Raw genomic sequence first — 15,595 nt, 5'->3', positions numbered from 1 at the left:
GGTTTAATAGCAGTTTGCCAGGAAGTTATAATGAAAACTATCTCCTCAGGAATTATTTGCCTCATACAATTCCCTGTAATTTTCTGTCTAGCAAATGTTAGACAACTAAACTTAAGCTGTTGATATTAAATATTTCATGTTACAGCATCTTTTGTAACTTTGACATTGCAAACTGAGTCCTATATAAGCCTACAAATATTTTTGCCCAATAGCTTGAATCCAACCATGTAAAAATTACTTAATTCACTTGAGAAGTCAAGTGAAGTGAAAGTGAAAGCATATTTTTTAATGAAATGTCAAATATTATAAGACTGCAGAGAATTTTTGAAAAGCTTCCTAAATTAATCTGTTTGAACTGTTATAATAAGGGCTCAATATAGTACAGAAACCGTACAAATAATTAAAAAAAAAAAAAGGAGAAATGTGCATTTAAAACTATTTAAGTAAGTTTCTTAATTTGGAAAAACAAATACAAGATTAAAAAGTAGAGTAGTTCAGCTACTGTATTCCACATAAAAATAAACTAGTATTATTTTAACTGGCAACTATGTACACATAAGTCGATTTATTAGATATAGTTACATATATTCATGTGCAAGCTGACTATACATTCAAATGTTGGCAGAATGACACTCTTCAACTCTGCATAGCTTTTCTTGTCTAGAACCTAAATTTTTCCTTTTTGACCATCTCTAAGGAAACAGTAAACTAAAAACTGAAGGAGGAGGAGGAAAAATTAAACTAGTATCAACTGCATAATTATACTCTACTTGTGTCAAAAAAATATTTAATGTTTTCATATTTCCTCCAGTATATTAAATGAGAATTCTTACATGAAATCTTGTCAAAAATTAAAGTCTACAGTACCTTAAAGTTTTGGAACTGTTTTATAAGCACATACAAAACACAATTATTAGTTTGATTTCAGAGGACAAGAATATTTATAAAACACAGTTATCTTGAATTTCTCAGATAAATTACATTATTAAAATACAAGAACCTGGCTCCCCTCCCATAAGTAGAATGGCTAAAATGACAATGCTAAAAAGCAACTGATCCTTTTCAAGGAAATGATCGTGTTGGTCCATCGGGCTCAAACACCAACTGTATGCTATAGCCAATAAACTACAATAGATAAAAAATTTCTCCAGGATAAATTATCAGGAAAGATACAGTAACCTCGTATTTCATTTTAGTGCTTGCCATCTGTTAGGAATAGGTAGATTAGAACAGATTCCTCTTTTTGCCTGTGGAACTCAATTCCCCCCTTCAAATTGTTCCAATAACAAAGACTGCAATTCATGTTTCAGACTTCCTGTAAAATCGCTTAATGTAGTCTGTTGAGCTACAATCTCTCATCACCCTTCAGGCAGAGGAGCAAAAATGAGATTCCAAGACATTTCATAAATATTTTTAAAATTTTGCACAAATAAAAATAAATACCTGTATTAACTAAAATTCAGTATCTTTGATGCTTCATCAACTTAGAGTCTTCATGCCATTCCTTTTCCTTCTGTAACTAACCAGCTGACTAAATTTAAAGTTTTTTTTTTTAAAAAAAAAGCAAACAAAAAATTAAACATCCACAGTTCACTACTTTTCCTCACAATACTTCAGTAATTTAACTAGACTAGGTTCCTGTGGCTGAAGCAATAGAACTCGCTGCATAACTAAAGTAACTTTTATAGTGTATCCAGAGAGCAGTTCTCATGAGCTCATGAATAAATACAATGAGCAAACAAACACAAATATTAAGATAGAACCTTGTGAACGATCCCATACACACATTCTCAGTCAGCACTGTTGTTGTTCAAGACAGTATCACTGATACACACTGTGAATTCTCATTTTACAGACACTATAACAGAGGAATATACTAATCTAGCACAACCAGATTCTATCCAAAGTCTAAAATCACTTTTTAAATCATATCAAGTGTTTCTTGACAGTAATTAGCAATGGCAGGTAATGATAGGCAGAAGCCTTTTCTGATGCTATTCTCAACTCCTTTTGTCTTTCAATTCCTCCAAGAAAATCACAACAAAAACTTTCACTGATAGACCAGGATGACAGCTTTAGAATACCTACAGAATCTGCAACATTCTGCAAAATTTTCAAATCAGACAATACTAAATTGCATTACAACTATAAGGCAAAAAAACCCTTTCTTGTTGTACCATAGACCACAGTAAGACTAGAAATTATCATATGTTAACATGAGACTCAAGGAAACCATCTGACAGTAACTTAGCCATTGTAAATCAATTATTGTATTTAATAAGTAGCACCTGGATTAGGACTGTGTACTACCTCCTCCTCATCATCCTCTCCCCAGACTATTAACTTCTTTAATATAGTAACACCATCAGGAATATTTTTCTTCTCTGTTATATCAAAAGAACTAAAATGAATAATCAACTTCCCCACTTGGTCCTATAATCCTCCCACCAGATCAGGGTGGATAGAATGGAAAATACTCCTCGTTATAATTACATCATCATTACATCAAATGAACATTCCTACATTTACAGAAAAGTAGGCTGAAAAGTATGGGAACTGAACAAAAATGCTATGCAAACTGAGATTTACTACTGCTGAAGGTAGAGTTGAAATTTTAGCAGCAATATCTGTCTTATTTCTATACTGAATGTTGGGATTAAATTTACTGAAAAGAAGGAATAAGTAATACTCTTCTATGCAGTCTTCATTAACTGTGCATCTGCTTTTAGACCTGCTAGACATAAAAGCCAATGATGACTACGCTTCAACTTTCAAACTAATTGGAATATAGTGTCAAAACAAATAATGAAAAATATAGCATTTTTACATAAAGAAACAAGTCTCTTGATGAGTAATGTCCATTGAATTGAAGGTGAACTCCGATGAACTCTGAACAGGCTCTGATCTGGACTACATGCAAGTGTGTAACGGCTCATCTTATCTAGTTCTCAACTACTTCTGAGGTCTCCTCCAGAACAGAATTAGAAAGCAATTTCTGCATGGATAGGATAAAGGCATGAAAGGCATAAAATAATAATCTATGTGCTTTGGAGGTACAATCTACTAATAAGAATTGAATAGTGAGGAAAGACTTTTCATTACTAGAGCTATTCCAAATTATACCACAATAGCCTGCAAAGGTACACATATAAAAGAATAACAATACACCAATTGGCAATAGACACTGTTATGGTAATAAAGTAAACAAAAGTTTTTACTCTTTTTTTATTTTGTTAATGCTAGCCTTTGATTACATTAATAAAAATACCAGAAGATACGTATAGGCTCAACATCAATACCAATCAATTAGGAAAAGGCATCAAGACAGTTACCTTTCTTAAAAAAATTAAAAAAAAAAAGTTCAAAATTAGAGGTAACATTAATAAAACCCAAATAAATCAGATTAAATCTGACTACATACAAAATACCCATATACTGGGAAACATTTTTACAATCATTACTATGTCAGCCTGCCTGCTTTCTTCATTCTTCATTTTCTAAGAATCTAATTGTAATGTCTAGTCATCTTTCCACCGTCTTGAGACTACCAATAATGGCTAATTATGAGGTGAAATTTTGAGTATTTCCCAGTGTACTTTATTCCAGGGATCCTGTATTTTTCAGTTTACTATCCAGCTTTCTATTTGGTGGCTGTTTAGCAAAGCTATATGTAAGTACTTTTAAAACCTCAGAAGCCATTCCCTCCAGTCTCTTAATATATGAATTATTTCAAAGTATGTTGACATTTTTTGGTATCAAGACACCTGCAACTACATATAACATTTGAGATATGAGAAATTTGTAATTACTAATACAGATAGGTAATACCCTTCCAATAACCAGTTCGAAGAGGCATAAAAGGTCATACTATGTAATAGTTGGTCTGGAAGCAAGAATAGTTTTACATCTCTCCTCTCTTCCATAAATGCATAAGAAAGTCCAACTCACTTGTTGTAACTATACATCAGTGGGAGTCTTCCGATCTTTTTTTCTTCAGGATAAAGTACAGTACTTCAATTTTAACTGCAGAAGCTTTCTGAGGGAAATGGGCACAGTAACTTATTTCATTCTCCACAGAGTCAATTATATAGCTTCAATTTACCTTGCACCACAATCAGGCAGTCCTAGCTCTATGGTCTTGTGCTAGGCTTTGAAATCTCTGGAGCTGAGGTCAAAAACTTAATCTAATTTCTTCTCTGTGGGTATTTTCATTCTCAACTAAAAAGAAAGCRTTATACAACTACTAGTATACAGCTTAAAATACAGCTCAAAACTGCCATCTCTAGGTATTATATAATGTTCTGCCTCTTCATAAAAGCTCTTTCTGTTTTTCAAGAGACTGAACATCTGAAAAGACAAATATCATACTTTATGTTAATAGTATAACTTAAGAACTTATTTTAAAAGCATGTACATTTTCAGCTTGAAAGTTTCCTTTTCTTATATGATCAGCTCCTTTTAGCCTCCGCAATTTTTGACACCTGACAGAATCAGTAGTACAAGAACATATTAGTTAATTATTTATTCTACATGATTGGCTCTATGTTCATTATTAGTGGATTCCAATTATTAACTAACATGTCCCTTAGACAACAGCAATGAATTCTTAACTACACCCTTGCTTGTAATTTTCATTAATATTAATGAGTTATATTTCCTCACTGAGGTCTGACAAGATCTCTGGAGAACTGACAAAGTCCATCATATTTTATATTTTCTGGTAAAAATGTCTCCTATGCCTATCCTTTAGTTTGGAATATCTCAGAAAAGTATTAGCACTGTAAAATAAAAAAGGATAAACGATTTTGTAGGCCTTTACTCTGAACTACTAAATGATACAATAATTGAATGTTTCCCAAATAGAAGGTCCCAAGAATTGTAACAGCCAAAGATACCACTCAAAGTTATGATCTTTCAAAAAACAGAAAATACCTATAGTAATGCATCAGGGAACTGAGGAGAAGAAAAGTATTTTTGAGTTGATACTGGGGCATGCAGAGAATTCAGTTCTACATTATTGTTGAAAAAACAGCTCCACAATATTAATTATAAAATGTTCAGATTTAACATTTCTAGAAGACCAACAGACCACACACACATATATAAAACATTACTATTCTACTTAACTTCAAAAAGGAGTACTAAATATAAATAAGACTGCTCATAAAAAGAAGCTAAAAGGTACAGCTAAGAGAATAAAAATCTTTAATGACAGTACGGAGACATTTTAAGAACATCTGCTCACATCACATAAATACTTCCTATTATAAAAAACACAGTATTTCCCCATTAGAAATACCAAAATAAATCAAGTTGAATTTAAGAGGATAATGGAAACTGTTAGAAGGAAAAAGAAATACTTCAAAACAAGGGTTCATAAACTCCAGTAGATTAAATTGCAAAGGCATATAAGGCAAACTGAGAAATAGTTTGATGAGCTACTTGCAAAATGTATAAAAACTACTAACAAAGCATTTTTAAACACATTAGAAATAAAGCTAGCTAAATAATTTGTGGTGCCAACAGACAGTTTCAACTAGCACTCTGAAAGATAAAGCCACAGCAATACTACAAGGTTAATTTTTGCATTTGAGTTTTTTGTGGTAGCCTTTACAGACATTTCCACAGCAGATCTTTCTTAACACAGAGGGTACTGCATAAGTATCTAAATTCTAGTAGCAATAGAAGAGTTTACAGTAAAAATAGTAAGGGACAAAACAATCAGCAACAAATCTCTGCTAGAAAACATTTTTGAACCAAAAGATTGGCATCATTTTTAAAACAGAATCAAAGACAGATTGCAGAAACCACAAACCAATAAACCATATTTGTATCACGTGTGCAAAGGTAGAAAATATCTAAACAACAGATTTAGTGAACACATGAACACCTAAAAGTCAGAAGGCTTTTGAAAAGGGAAGTTACACTTCACAAATCAATGGAGTTTCCCAAAAGGATCAAAGGTCTGGTTTGATATCTGAAGTTTCCAAAAGATGCTTTTTCATCCCTTAAAAAAATCTAAGTTGCTCTGGGATAAGTAAAGCAAGTATCACGTCGGTAAGTAACTGGATTAAAAAAACAAACTTTAGGAAAAAATGGTCACTTCTTACAGTGCAGAGAGGTCATCAATGGAGTCCCCAAAAGGTTTACAATTAGGACTCAATTATTCAACATACTCAAAAATAATCTGTAACAGGTATGAACAGATAAATGACATGGTTTGTAAACAATGTTAAGCTACTCAAGATAGTAAATACAACGATCAACAGCAAAGAATTGCAAAAGAATCCTGTAATATTGAATAACTATGTAATAAAAGGACAAATAAAAGGAGAAATTAATAAGCATGAAGTGATACACCCTGGAACAAGAGATTTTAAACTTGCACATACAGTGATGAGGTTTGAGTACACTGGAATGAAAATTAGGGTTATAATTTATAGTTCTGCAAAAATACCTTTTAAGCTAAATACAACATTTCTAAAAAGCAAAAATACTGTTAAGAATTATTAGGAAAAGATTAGACCATGAAATCTATGATATAATTATGTCATTATAGAATTCTGTGTTGTACMAATACCTCAAACACTTTGATTCCCTCCATCTCAAAAGAGATATAATAGAACTGGAAAGGGCAGAAGCAGTGAAATAATTATCAAAGGTATGAAATAGCTTTCTTCTGGAGGATTATTAAAAAGGCAAGGAATTTTCAGTCTGGAAAAAAAGAGACGACACAGATGATATGATGGACTTATACAAAATCATGGGCAATAGAGGAAAAATGAMTAGAAAGTAGTATAAGAATTAGGGAATATCAAAAGTAAACCAGTAAGTAGTTGTTTCCTAGAAGGTAAATTTCCACACACAACTCTCTGGAATCCTTAGGCATAGGATGACACAGACACTAAAAATAGGCTGAAAAAGTTGGGAGGGACCCATAGATTCATAATCTTTCCACAAAAAAATATTACCCTAGCTTAGAAAATCCCATTTGCAGAACAAGAGAGAATTCTGGGGAAAAAATATTGTTATTTTTTCTTATATTCTTCTCTAGGCATTCACTGTTAGCCACTATTTGAGACACGTTACCAGGTTAGATGGACATTCTGGTCTGACTCRGTAAAATTTTCTTTGTTCTTCCCTTCTGAAGGTATATCATGAAAACAACTGAAAAAAAAAATCACTTCATGTTGAGATATAAAATCTTTATTGCCCTGTCACAGCTAACAAGTTTGCCACCATCCGCAGGAGCCTCAATTTTGCACCGCTTTCACTAAATATCTTTTGGAGACAAGATTAACACTAGCCAAATATTAATTAATAAAATCTTTTTTCATAAAGATCAGTTCTGTCTCTGTATTCTGTCAGCACAAAAATCCTATTTTCAAGTTAAATAAGCTGCTGAAAGTACTCTCAATRAAGTAAGCTTAGCTTACTAAGTCTACAGTATTATCTGTAGAACAGGACTATCTGTAGTTTATGTCTATATGAACTTACAGTAAAATGATACAATAGAACAACAGCTTGTTTCTTAATACTGTTCTGGCTCTGTACTAAGAATAACAAAACAGAAATAAAAGTGTATTCCTTACTTTGGGAACTAATAGACATTAATGGCCCTGACCAGCCTCACCTGTGGTCCCCACACGCACTCTCTGCTCATAGCCCAGGAGTCCCACCTCAGTTCAGCCTGGGGCCTTCCTGGGCTATGCTGTAGAGTGCTGGTCTACAGTCTTCTCTCCTGGACAGAGACCTCAGACATATGCCTTGTTTCCAGTCCTGTCTCTGGCCCCATCTTCTTTTGCTCCTCTTTGGACACTCTGGAAGGCTCCTGGGCCTAGTTCATCACTTGCCTTGTCCGGGGCTGTTGGTGGCCCCTGTTACACCACCACTGGGCTCTGCCCACCCAGTTCAGACTCTGTGGGGCAGCACCTGCCAGTGAGGGCACTGGGTCATCTTCATCTGCTCRCTTGCCACCCCTTAAAGGAGAGGCAACCCTTGCTGCTCCCTGATGCTTACCATAGCAATTCCAATGATACAAAACCTCTTTTATTTGCAGGTTTAGCTTTGAGGGTTTACTGTCAGCTGAAAAATGACTTACAAGCCTTCCCCAAAAATCATTTAAGTACTGAAGAGAACACGTAAGTGTTTAGAGACTAGAAATTAAATTATCTTCAAAGATCTGTGTTCTTGATGACTTAAGATTATTAACAGTGCACACAAAGAAATTAAATAGGATGCTGAAGAGTTCAAACCTGATATAAAGCAAGAGTGTGTCCATATCTCTGGAGTGGCCCTTTGGATACAGGTACTACATTCCATATACTGCTTTCCAAATTGTAGCTAAAAGAGAAATAGAAAAGTAAATGTTTTCTACCTGCCCAGAAACTGGGGTAGTTGCATGTTTGAACTACTTTGTTCTGCAAAGAGTGTACATTTGATGAGTCACTGTGCTTTATCTGACATGTGGCAGTTCGTTAGCAGCAGTAATACAATCACTTTCAATCACGACAAGTGTTCTGAATGGTCAGCAGGCGTAGCTCTTCCACGGACCCATTAACAATTTTAGAAAATGGGATTATAATAAAAATCACAAAATTTATAAGAAAGTGAGCTCAGTAATCTAATTTCACATTATCGGCCAAATACACAAAAAAAAMCCACTAAATTGCTTATGCTACAATCCTCTTTACTAGCTTTAAAAAAATGCTGTTGAAAACCTTGTCAGCTACATGACTTTTATTTCCATTAATTTCAAGATGGACAAGAGGGAATAATAAGGCAACAAAGATAAAAAAAACAGAGATGACAACACTGTTTTGTATGGCTGTGAAGTCAAGGAAGAAAACAAGATGATGACAGGGCTTGTGCACACACAAAAAATACCACCCAAACCAGCTAGCTGATATTTACAACTGCTTCAACTTTATGTTTTTAATTAGTTGATCAAATAAATATACATACAACCTGTCAAAAACACAAGGCACAATAACCTCAGAGGAACATGGATGAACTACCTAACCCTTTCTGCAGGACAACCGCAGGCTAAGTGCATGAATTAAAAATGAGTCTCCTGTAATTATAAATTAACTTTAACATTGCCAATAGCGATCTAGATGTAATATTTGAAAACACCAGCACACTGAATTATTTCACTGTTTTATTGCCACTTTCTTTTATATTTTGCAGCAAAGAATAGCAATAGTTTTCACAAAAATTATGAGGTTACATATTAATATCACATTTACATCAATACTACTCATATTTTAACTTTCATATGATAGAAGAGAATAACCAGAAAGTAAGAAAGTTAATGAAGAATCTCAAAAAAAAAGAAGAAAAGAAAATATAGGAGTTTCCATTAAGTTGTAGAATAGATGCTACCTCCCTATCAAGATTAATTTTCCCTAAGCAGTATAAGAGAGGACATTACAAAGGAGAAATCACTTACTTTAATACCATTTGGAATGAACTGTAGTTAAAAGTGTATCCACCAATCACCCACATAAATTTTCCATGAAGAACTGCCTTATGGGAAGCCCGGCCCACAGAAGGGCTAAATGGCTTTACGTTTGGTAGAATCCAGTAAGACTCCGTGGAAGGGACATTCAAAGAACAATCTGGACCTGTTTTACAAACAAAATGTGCAATTTGTACAATCTGTTACACAAAGATGTTAAAGCCAATAAAAGAAATAAGGGAGGCTTAATTACAGATGCCAGGATTGCTCATTTTGAAAAAAAATACAATGAAAAAAATTTGACGAAGGATGTCAGTGAAATTGAAAACGTTAGATTAGCTCAAATAATGACGATACATTTCTGCAGTCTTTTCAGCAAACATACTGCATGAGTCACAAATTGTAAGAAAGGCATAATGTATCATGTTTTCAAATGCTGTATAGTTCTAGAGTGTATAACAAAATGTACACTGCATATTACCTCTGGAGAAGAACTATACTTCATTTGAACTAACCAGGGTAAGTTTATATAAAAGTAAATGACATTACAATATAGATTGCAGTATATTAAATCTTGGGAATCAAAATTTGGCCTTTGCCAATGCAATATTACACAGGCTTTCAAAAGGAAAGTAGAATGTAAACTACTTTACAAAAGGAAGGATTTTAAATATTAAAAATTTTGTAAAATTTATAGAATATTCTACAAAGCTACTAAACCCAGCAATTACACATTGTTTTGGAACATATTTTTAGTCAATTACTTCCTGCCAAATACGCAAAAGTGAAATGTGTCTTTTCTCTAATTTACTAAAATTAGGAAAAGCAGAAACATTTATTTTTTCATTTGTTCTGCAATAACCAAAACATGGTCTCTTCATTATTAGATAATGCTCTGTATGTTAAAAAGAACTTTACAACTGTAGTATTTTAACACCTGTGTATATTTAGAACTTTGCTGAAGAAGACAGCGTATGCACTACTTGCCTCATGTCAGTGACTGTACAGCATTACTGACTAGCTTTTTTTCTAGATAGGAAATACTGAATTTTTTAGGACATTAATGTGTTCTCCTTGGAACTGAAATTTTTATCATCAGTGAAGGCAGACAAATATTGTATGATAGCTAAATTATTTGATGCTTATACTGTAAGCATACACATTCCTCTAACTCTCCCTAGCTGGAAGCTACTTGACATTTCTGAAAACCAAAGTTGTTTAAGTCAGACTGGCACTGAGCACTACTTTGAGAACAGTGCTCAGTACACACGCACGTACGTAGTGTGCACGTACACATGCACACACTCCTAGTCTGTATACAATGCAAATTAACAAACAATTTTAGGATTTAAATCAGAGGTGTACAGAGTTAGAGGGAAATACACTTTGGCACAACAGTGCAATGTTACTGGAGTAACAACAACCAGAAAACCCACTGTGTTTTTACTCAACATAAAAAGGAACAGCTATGTAAAAATGAGGACTAAAATAATTGCAAGGAAAAAAAAATAATTACGAAAGAAGCTAAAAGGGACAGCTAAGAGAAGTGGATTCCTACTGATGGCATGCAGGTTACAAAGGATAGTATCAGGGAAATTCAGTTCCTGCATGCATACCACCTGTTAAGAAATGCCTGAGTAAAGATAAAAGGAAGCTGGCATGGCTAACAGCAGTGTATGGTAGATTATTAGGAAAATCTTCAAAAAGACTAAACAATAATCATATGAAGAAATGATCACAAAAATCAAGCAGATTTTACGTAAAACTACAATTATGCAGGTGATTTTTTCCTTACTATTTTGAGAAGCAACTAACTACAGTAATATCCTTTATACCTGGAACTACAGTGTGGCACTTACAATATCAACTTTAAAAAGGTTCCAAGGAGGATCTGCAAAAACTGTTAGCCTGTAATGTTTATGTCCCTATGAAGCAAATCAGCAGAAACAATACAAATAGACAGAATTAGTCAATAGAGATAATTGCAATTTATTTGTAAAAATTAGAATGGCTTTTTTAAGAGAAGGCCCCTCTTCCAAACCTCTTGGAGTTCTTTGCAGATACTAAGMTAGTTAAGGGTGATCCAGCTGATAAAGCAGACATGGATTTTCATAAGGCTTTCGAACAAATTTCTCACCAAAGACTCAGTGAAATTTGGCTGCTGTGGCAAGAGAATGCAGGTCTTTTCACGGGTAAATAATTAGCTACAAGACAACAGGGGTAAATGACCACTTCTGCTAGGCAGAGTCCCACAAGGATCTTCACTGTGTCCTATGCTCTTCAACACACGCATTATCTCAACAGAGAGTAAGCAGTGAAGGAAGTTTGCTGATGTCAATTTATTGGTGGCAGGAACAGTAAGATCAACCTTTGATGAACCACAGAACATTGTGTGACCACGTAACTGACCAATAGAATGACAGATGAAATTCAATATAGATAAATGTAAAACTATGTATATGGGGACAAACAATTCTAGCTTCAGTAAGATAGGTTCTTAGCTGACCATCATTATTGACCAGTAAAGTCTCAAAATTACAGTAACTGCATGAAAATATCAACTCCATACTCAGCAACTATCAGAAAAAGCAAATTGTGTGTTAGGAATAGAGAACATCATTATATTGCTGCATAAATTAGTGGTTTGCTCACACTTAGAAAACTGCGTGCCCTTCTCCAGAAGGATATATAGAGAAGGGTAACAAGAGAGTTCAATTACAGAAGCCACTCCATTCATTTGAAACAACTGACTCTTCAGCTTGGAAAAAGCGAACAATAAAGGACTGTAAAATAAAGTATCACAGAGGGAGTAGATATAAAAGAAAGTGAACGGTCTCTTTGACTAAAGAACTGAGATCCATCAAATGCAGCTTAAAGAAACCATATTCAAAACAAACAAAAAAAGGGCAGATCTTCATGCAATAAGTAATAGAGCTCCTTGGTAAGGAACTCTTTGACAAAGGATGCTCAGGATGCAAAGGTTTACATCGGGTCAAGGAAATACTAAGCAAACACCTAGAAGTGTGATTGCTTAGGTTTACTAAATAGACAAACTCAGTTGAGCTAAGGCAATCTCATCAGCTGAAAACAGAGGCTGGGAGTGTACTCAGTGGAGGCATGCCATATCCTTTTTCTTAGGCAGTCAATTAAGGCCAAGGTTGGAGATAAAATATTGGGCTTGATGTACCAATCTGGACCAGACAGGCATTATGCTCTTTAGTAGATCAGCACTGTCTAAAGTACTGCCATATTTGGTTGAGGACACAAAATAACGGTTACCTAATCAAATCCTTTGAGGATTCCTAGTAATAGATGTGGATAGACACCTCTCTGACTTCTCCATCTGTATGGAGTCTATTTATCTGCTTTGATACAGAGATCATTTTCAGATGGCCTAATTTCTGACTGCTTCTCAGGGGCAATCCCACTTCTTCTCCAAGCTTTTTTATTTATCCAAGCACTTCCCTAATGCTGGTTTTCATGATCGTAAATCTGAGCAGTAAGCCATATCTCAGAGTAGATCCAATTTAAAAATAGCCATTTTTTGGTGGTCTAGTTCCCTGACAAGCTTTAAACACACCAAATGTGCTGAAGCAATCAGTAGGTGGGGGGAATGAAGTGAGAGAGAGATGAGCTTTCTGGCAGCTGCTCAGAGGCCTGGCAGTTTAAACTGATCATGGCCTCATGATTGAATAAATCATGCAATATAGCAATAAGAAACTTGGGGGAAAAAAAAAGTATATTCATCATTGAGTTCCAATAAAAATAAAATTCTTTCAGGTATACAATCAAAAATTCAAAGGAAAAGTCAGGTTTAATCTCAACAAAAATTATGAACACTGTTGTACAATCAAAAACAAACACTTCAAAAGTTCAAAACAGCCTCTTTCTCTCTTTTCCACCTTTTGTTGTATCTCATCCCACCTCACAGCAAAGCCTCAAATAATCTAATATAACAAGATTTGATAAGGATATGCTAGCACACTACCTGAAATCTCTATTTTAGGAATGTAYATTGTAGAATTACTTCATAGAAGCATTGGCTTATCTATGCAAATTGAGATTATGTTTGTTCTTGATGCACAAATAAAGCAATCACCCACAACACATGTAAGTACACAGTTTATATCTGTGTATTGTATGAGGAATTTTCCCTTTACATGAATAAATATTGTGCTTTCCTGAGCATAAATATTTTCAAATAAAATTGATAATGTACTGTGATATTGAAAGTTAGACCAAAAAGAAAAAAAAGTGCTGTTTTTCTTGCTCAGCCTGTAACTAGATAAATATGCATTTTATAAAAATTACAAAGTATTTTAAACGCATTCAGGCTTTTGGTTTTTCAAGTTTTGACCTGAAGCCAATTTTTCCATTCATATTTTAAACTGTAGTTCATAAGAGAAAAGCAGAATGAGGTGATCTCTCTACACTATCAAAATCTAGCTTCAGCCCTGCAAAATACAAATATTTCTTTCTTAAAATAAATCAATTTGATATTTTTGCACAAGTAATTTATATTAAGTCCATAACATGCTTTAAAGTTATCTTCAGTAAAAAAAAAAGTTTACATTTTTTCCAAWGTATAAAATCACATTTTTATAGTTTGAACTTGTTACAGTGATTTCTTATGCACAGCGACCCTGTAGATCATTCATACTTAACTATTTGTCAAATTTCCTACTACTTTACAGAAGAATGATGTCCACTTGTATCCAAATTACTATTCATTCTTTGAATGATGGAGACTCTCAATTGCCATCCTTCTTTATATAATTTATGCCCAGAAAAGATTTATGATATTTGAATGAAGTTTAATGAAAGTATGAACAATGTAGCATATTATTCTTTATTTATTAATATAGAAACAGTAACAGAATTGTAACCTCAACAAGATTCTGATTAGGTAAATCACTGCAGGGAATACTTAAATCTAAAAGGGCTTAAAAATAAACAGCTGAGTAAGTACTCTTTGATTAATGAAGAACTTAAAAATATGAAATTCAGCTTAATTGAATGGGTGCCTCCAGCCAGAAAATGAAAACATTTACATCTTTTGCTAGTTATCTTTCTTGCAGAGAAATGCAGTGGTCAATAGTGTCCCCTAGTGGCAAGAAGAAGAAAAAAAAAATACATAAACTACTCACCAGCCACTTTTGAGATTTTCGTTTTTGGAGACACAGCACCCCAAAAATTCAAACAGCAAATCCAAAAACATCATGCCTGTGTGCACTATGATTTGATGAAATTGGGTGTCTTAAAATGAGGCCAAGCACAAAGTTAACAATGCAAAAAGTCTTAACCATACTGTTAACCAGATTAGTGACTGAAAAAATGTCACAGATTCTTTTCTTACAACCTCAGCACTTCACTGTTGGCAGGTCTACACTAAATGACAAGTAAGGTGAGAGAAGGAGAAGAAACACTGTGCACCCAGGCCTTGTTCTGACATGGAGTCAGGACACACTTTGAGGACACACACCAGAACTCAGGAGCTTGAAAGCTTCAAGTACTGCCCATTTTCTCAAACACGTAATATCTGTGCATTATGTAAATGTACACTGAAGTGACAGAAGTTGACAAGAAGAGGCAAAAAGAAGGCACAGGAAGCAGCACCCCTGGCCTCCCTCCACCTCCCATATTCTTAATCTTCACCACTACCATAATCAGTTTTTATGCACAATGAACCAGATGAAGGAATTAATCCAAGCTAAAACTAGCTTTTATTTTTGTCCAGGCTAGCTTTTAGTTTGGATGTGTTCCTCATTTGTTTCATCATGCAGATATACAAATGGTTGCACCAATACATGAGGAAGAGTGAGTGGCCAGAACTGCCTCTTTCAGTGAGTGTGTAAAGCATTCAYTGAATTATTACAGTATACATCAGTCTGTGTAAGCAAGGAAGATACAACTGAACAAAATAAAGTAATAGGACACCATGGACTTCTGCTGAAATATCATTTAAAGAGCAGTCGCTTTAGTGTGACTATAGCTTTATGATGACAAGGTAAACACAGACCTTATTAATATAACTTACGAATTTTCCTAATTAATCACATATACTGTTAAACATCACTATTATTTCAGCATAAACACATTTTCKCTTTAGAAGTAACACATTCATTAAATACATGC

At 34.2% G+C, this 15,595-nt stretch overlaps 1 protein-coding gene across 12 annotated transcripts in view; it reads right to left on the bottom strand.

Annotated features, from left to right (window-relative positions):
- Positions 1–15,595, bottom strand: part of ATRNL1 (attractin like 1) — a 515,292-nt gene that overhangs the window by 436,162 nt on the left and 63,535 nt on the right. For all 12 annotated transcript variants that reach the window (XM_085319057.1, XM_085319058.1, XM_085319066.1 and 9 more), the window contains 2 exons: positions 9,452–9,626; positions 8,256–8,343 (listed from right to left, as the gene is read on the bottom strand). In XM_085319057.1, coding sequence (XP_085175183.1) covers positions 8,256–8,343; positions 9,452–9,626 — 263 coding nt within the window. The remainder of the gene's footprint in view (positions 1–8,255; positions 8,344–9,451; positions 9,627–15,595) is intronic.

The sequence above is a fragment of the Rhea americana genome, unplaced genomic scaffold (genome assembly GCF_003343005.1).
Source record: "Rhea americana isolate MKP2758 unplaced genomic scaffold, rheAme1 scaffold_57, whole genome shotgun sequence".
NCBI lineage: Eukaryota > Metazoa > Chordata > Aves > Rheiformes > Rheidae > Rhea > Rhea americana.
This window is presented reverse-complemented; position numbering and strand designations above follow the sequence as displayed.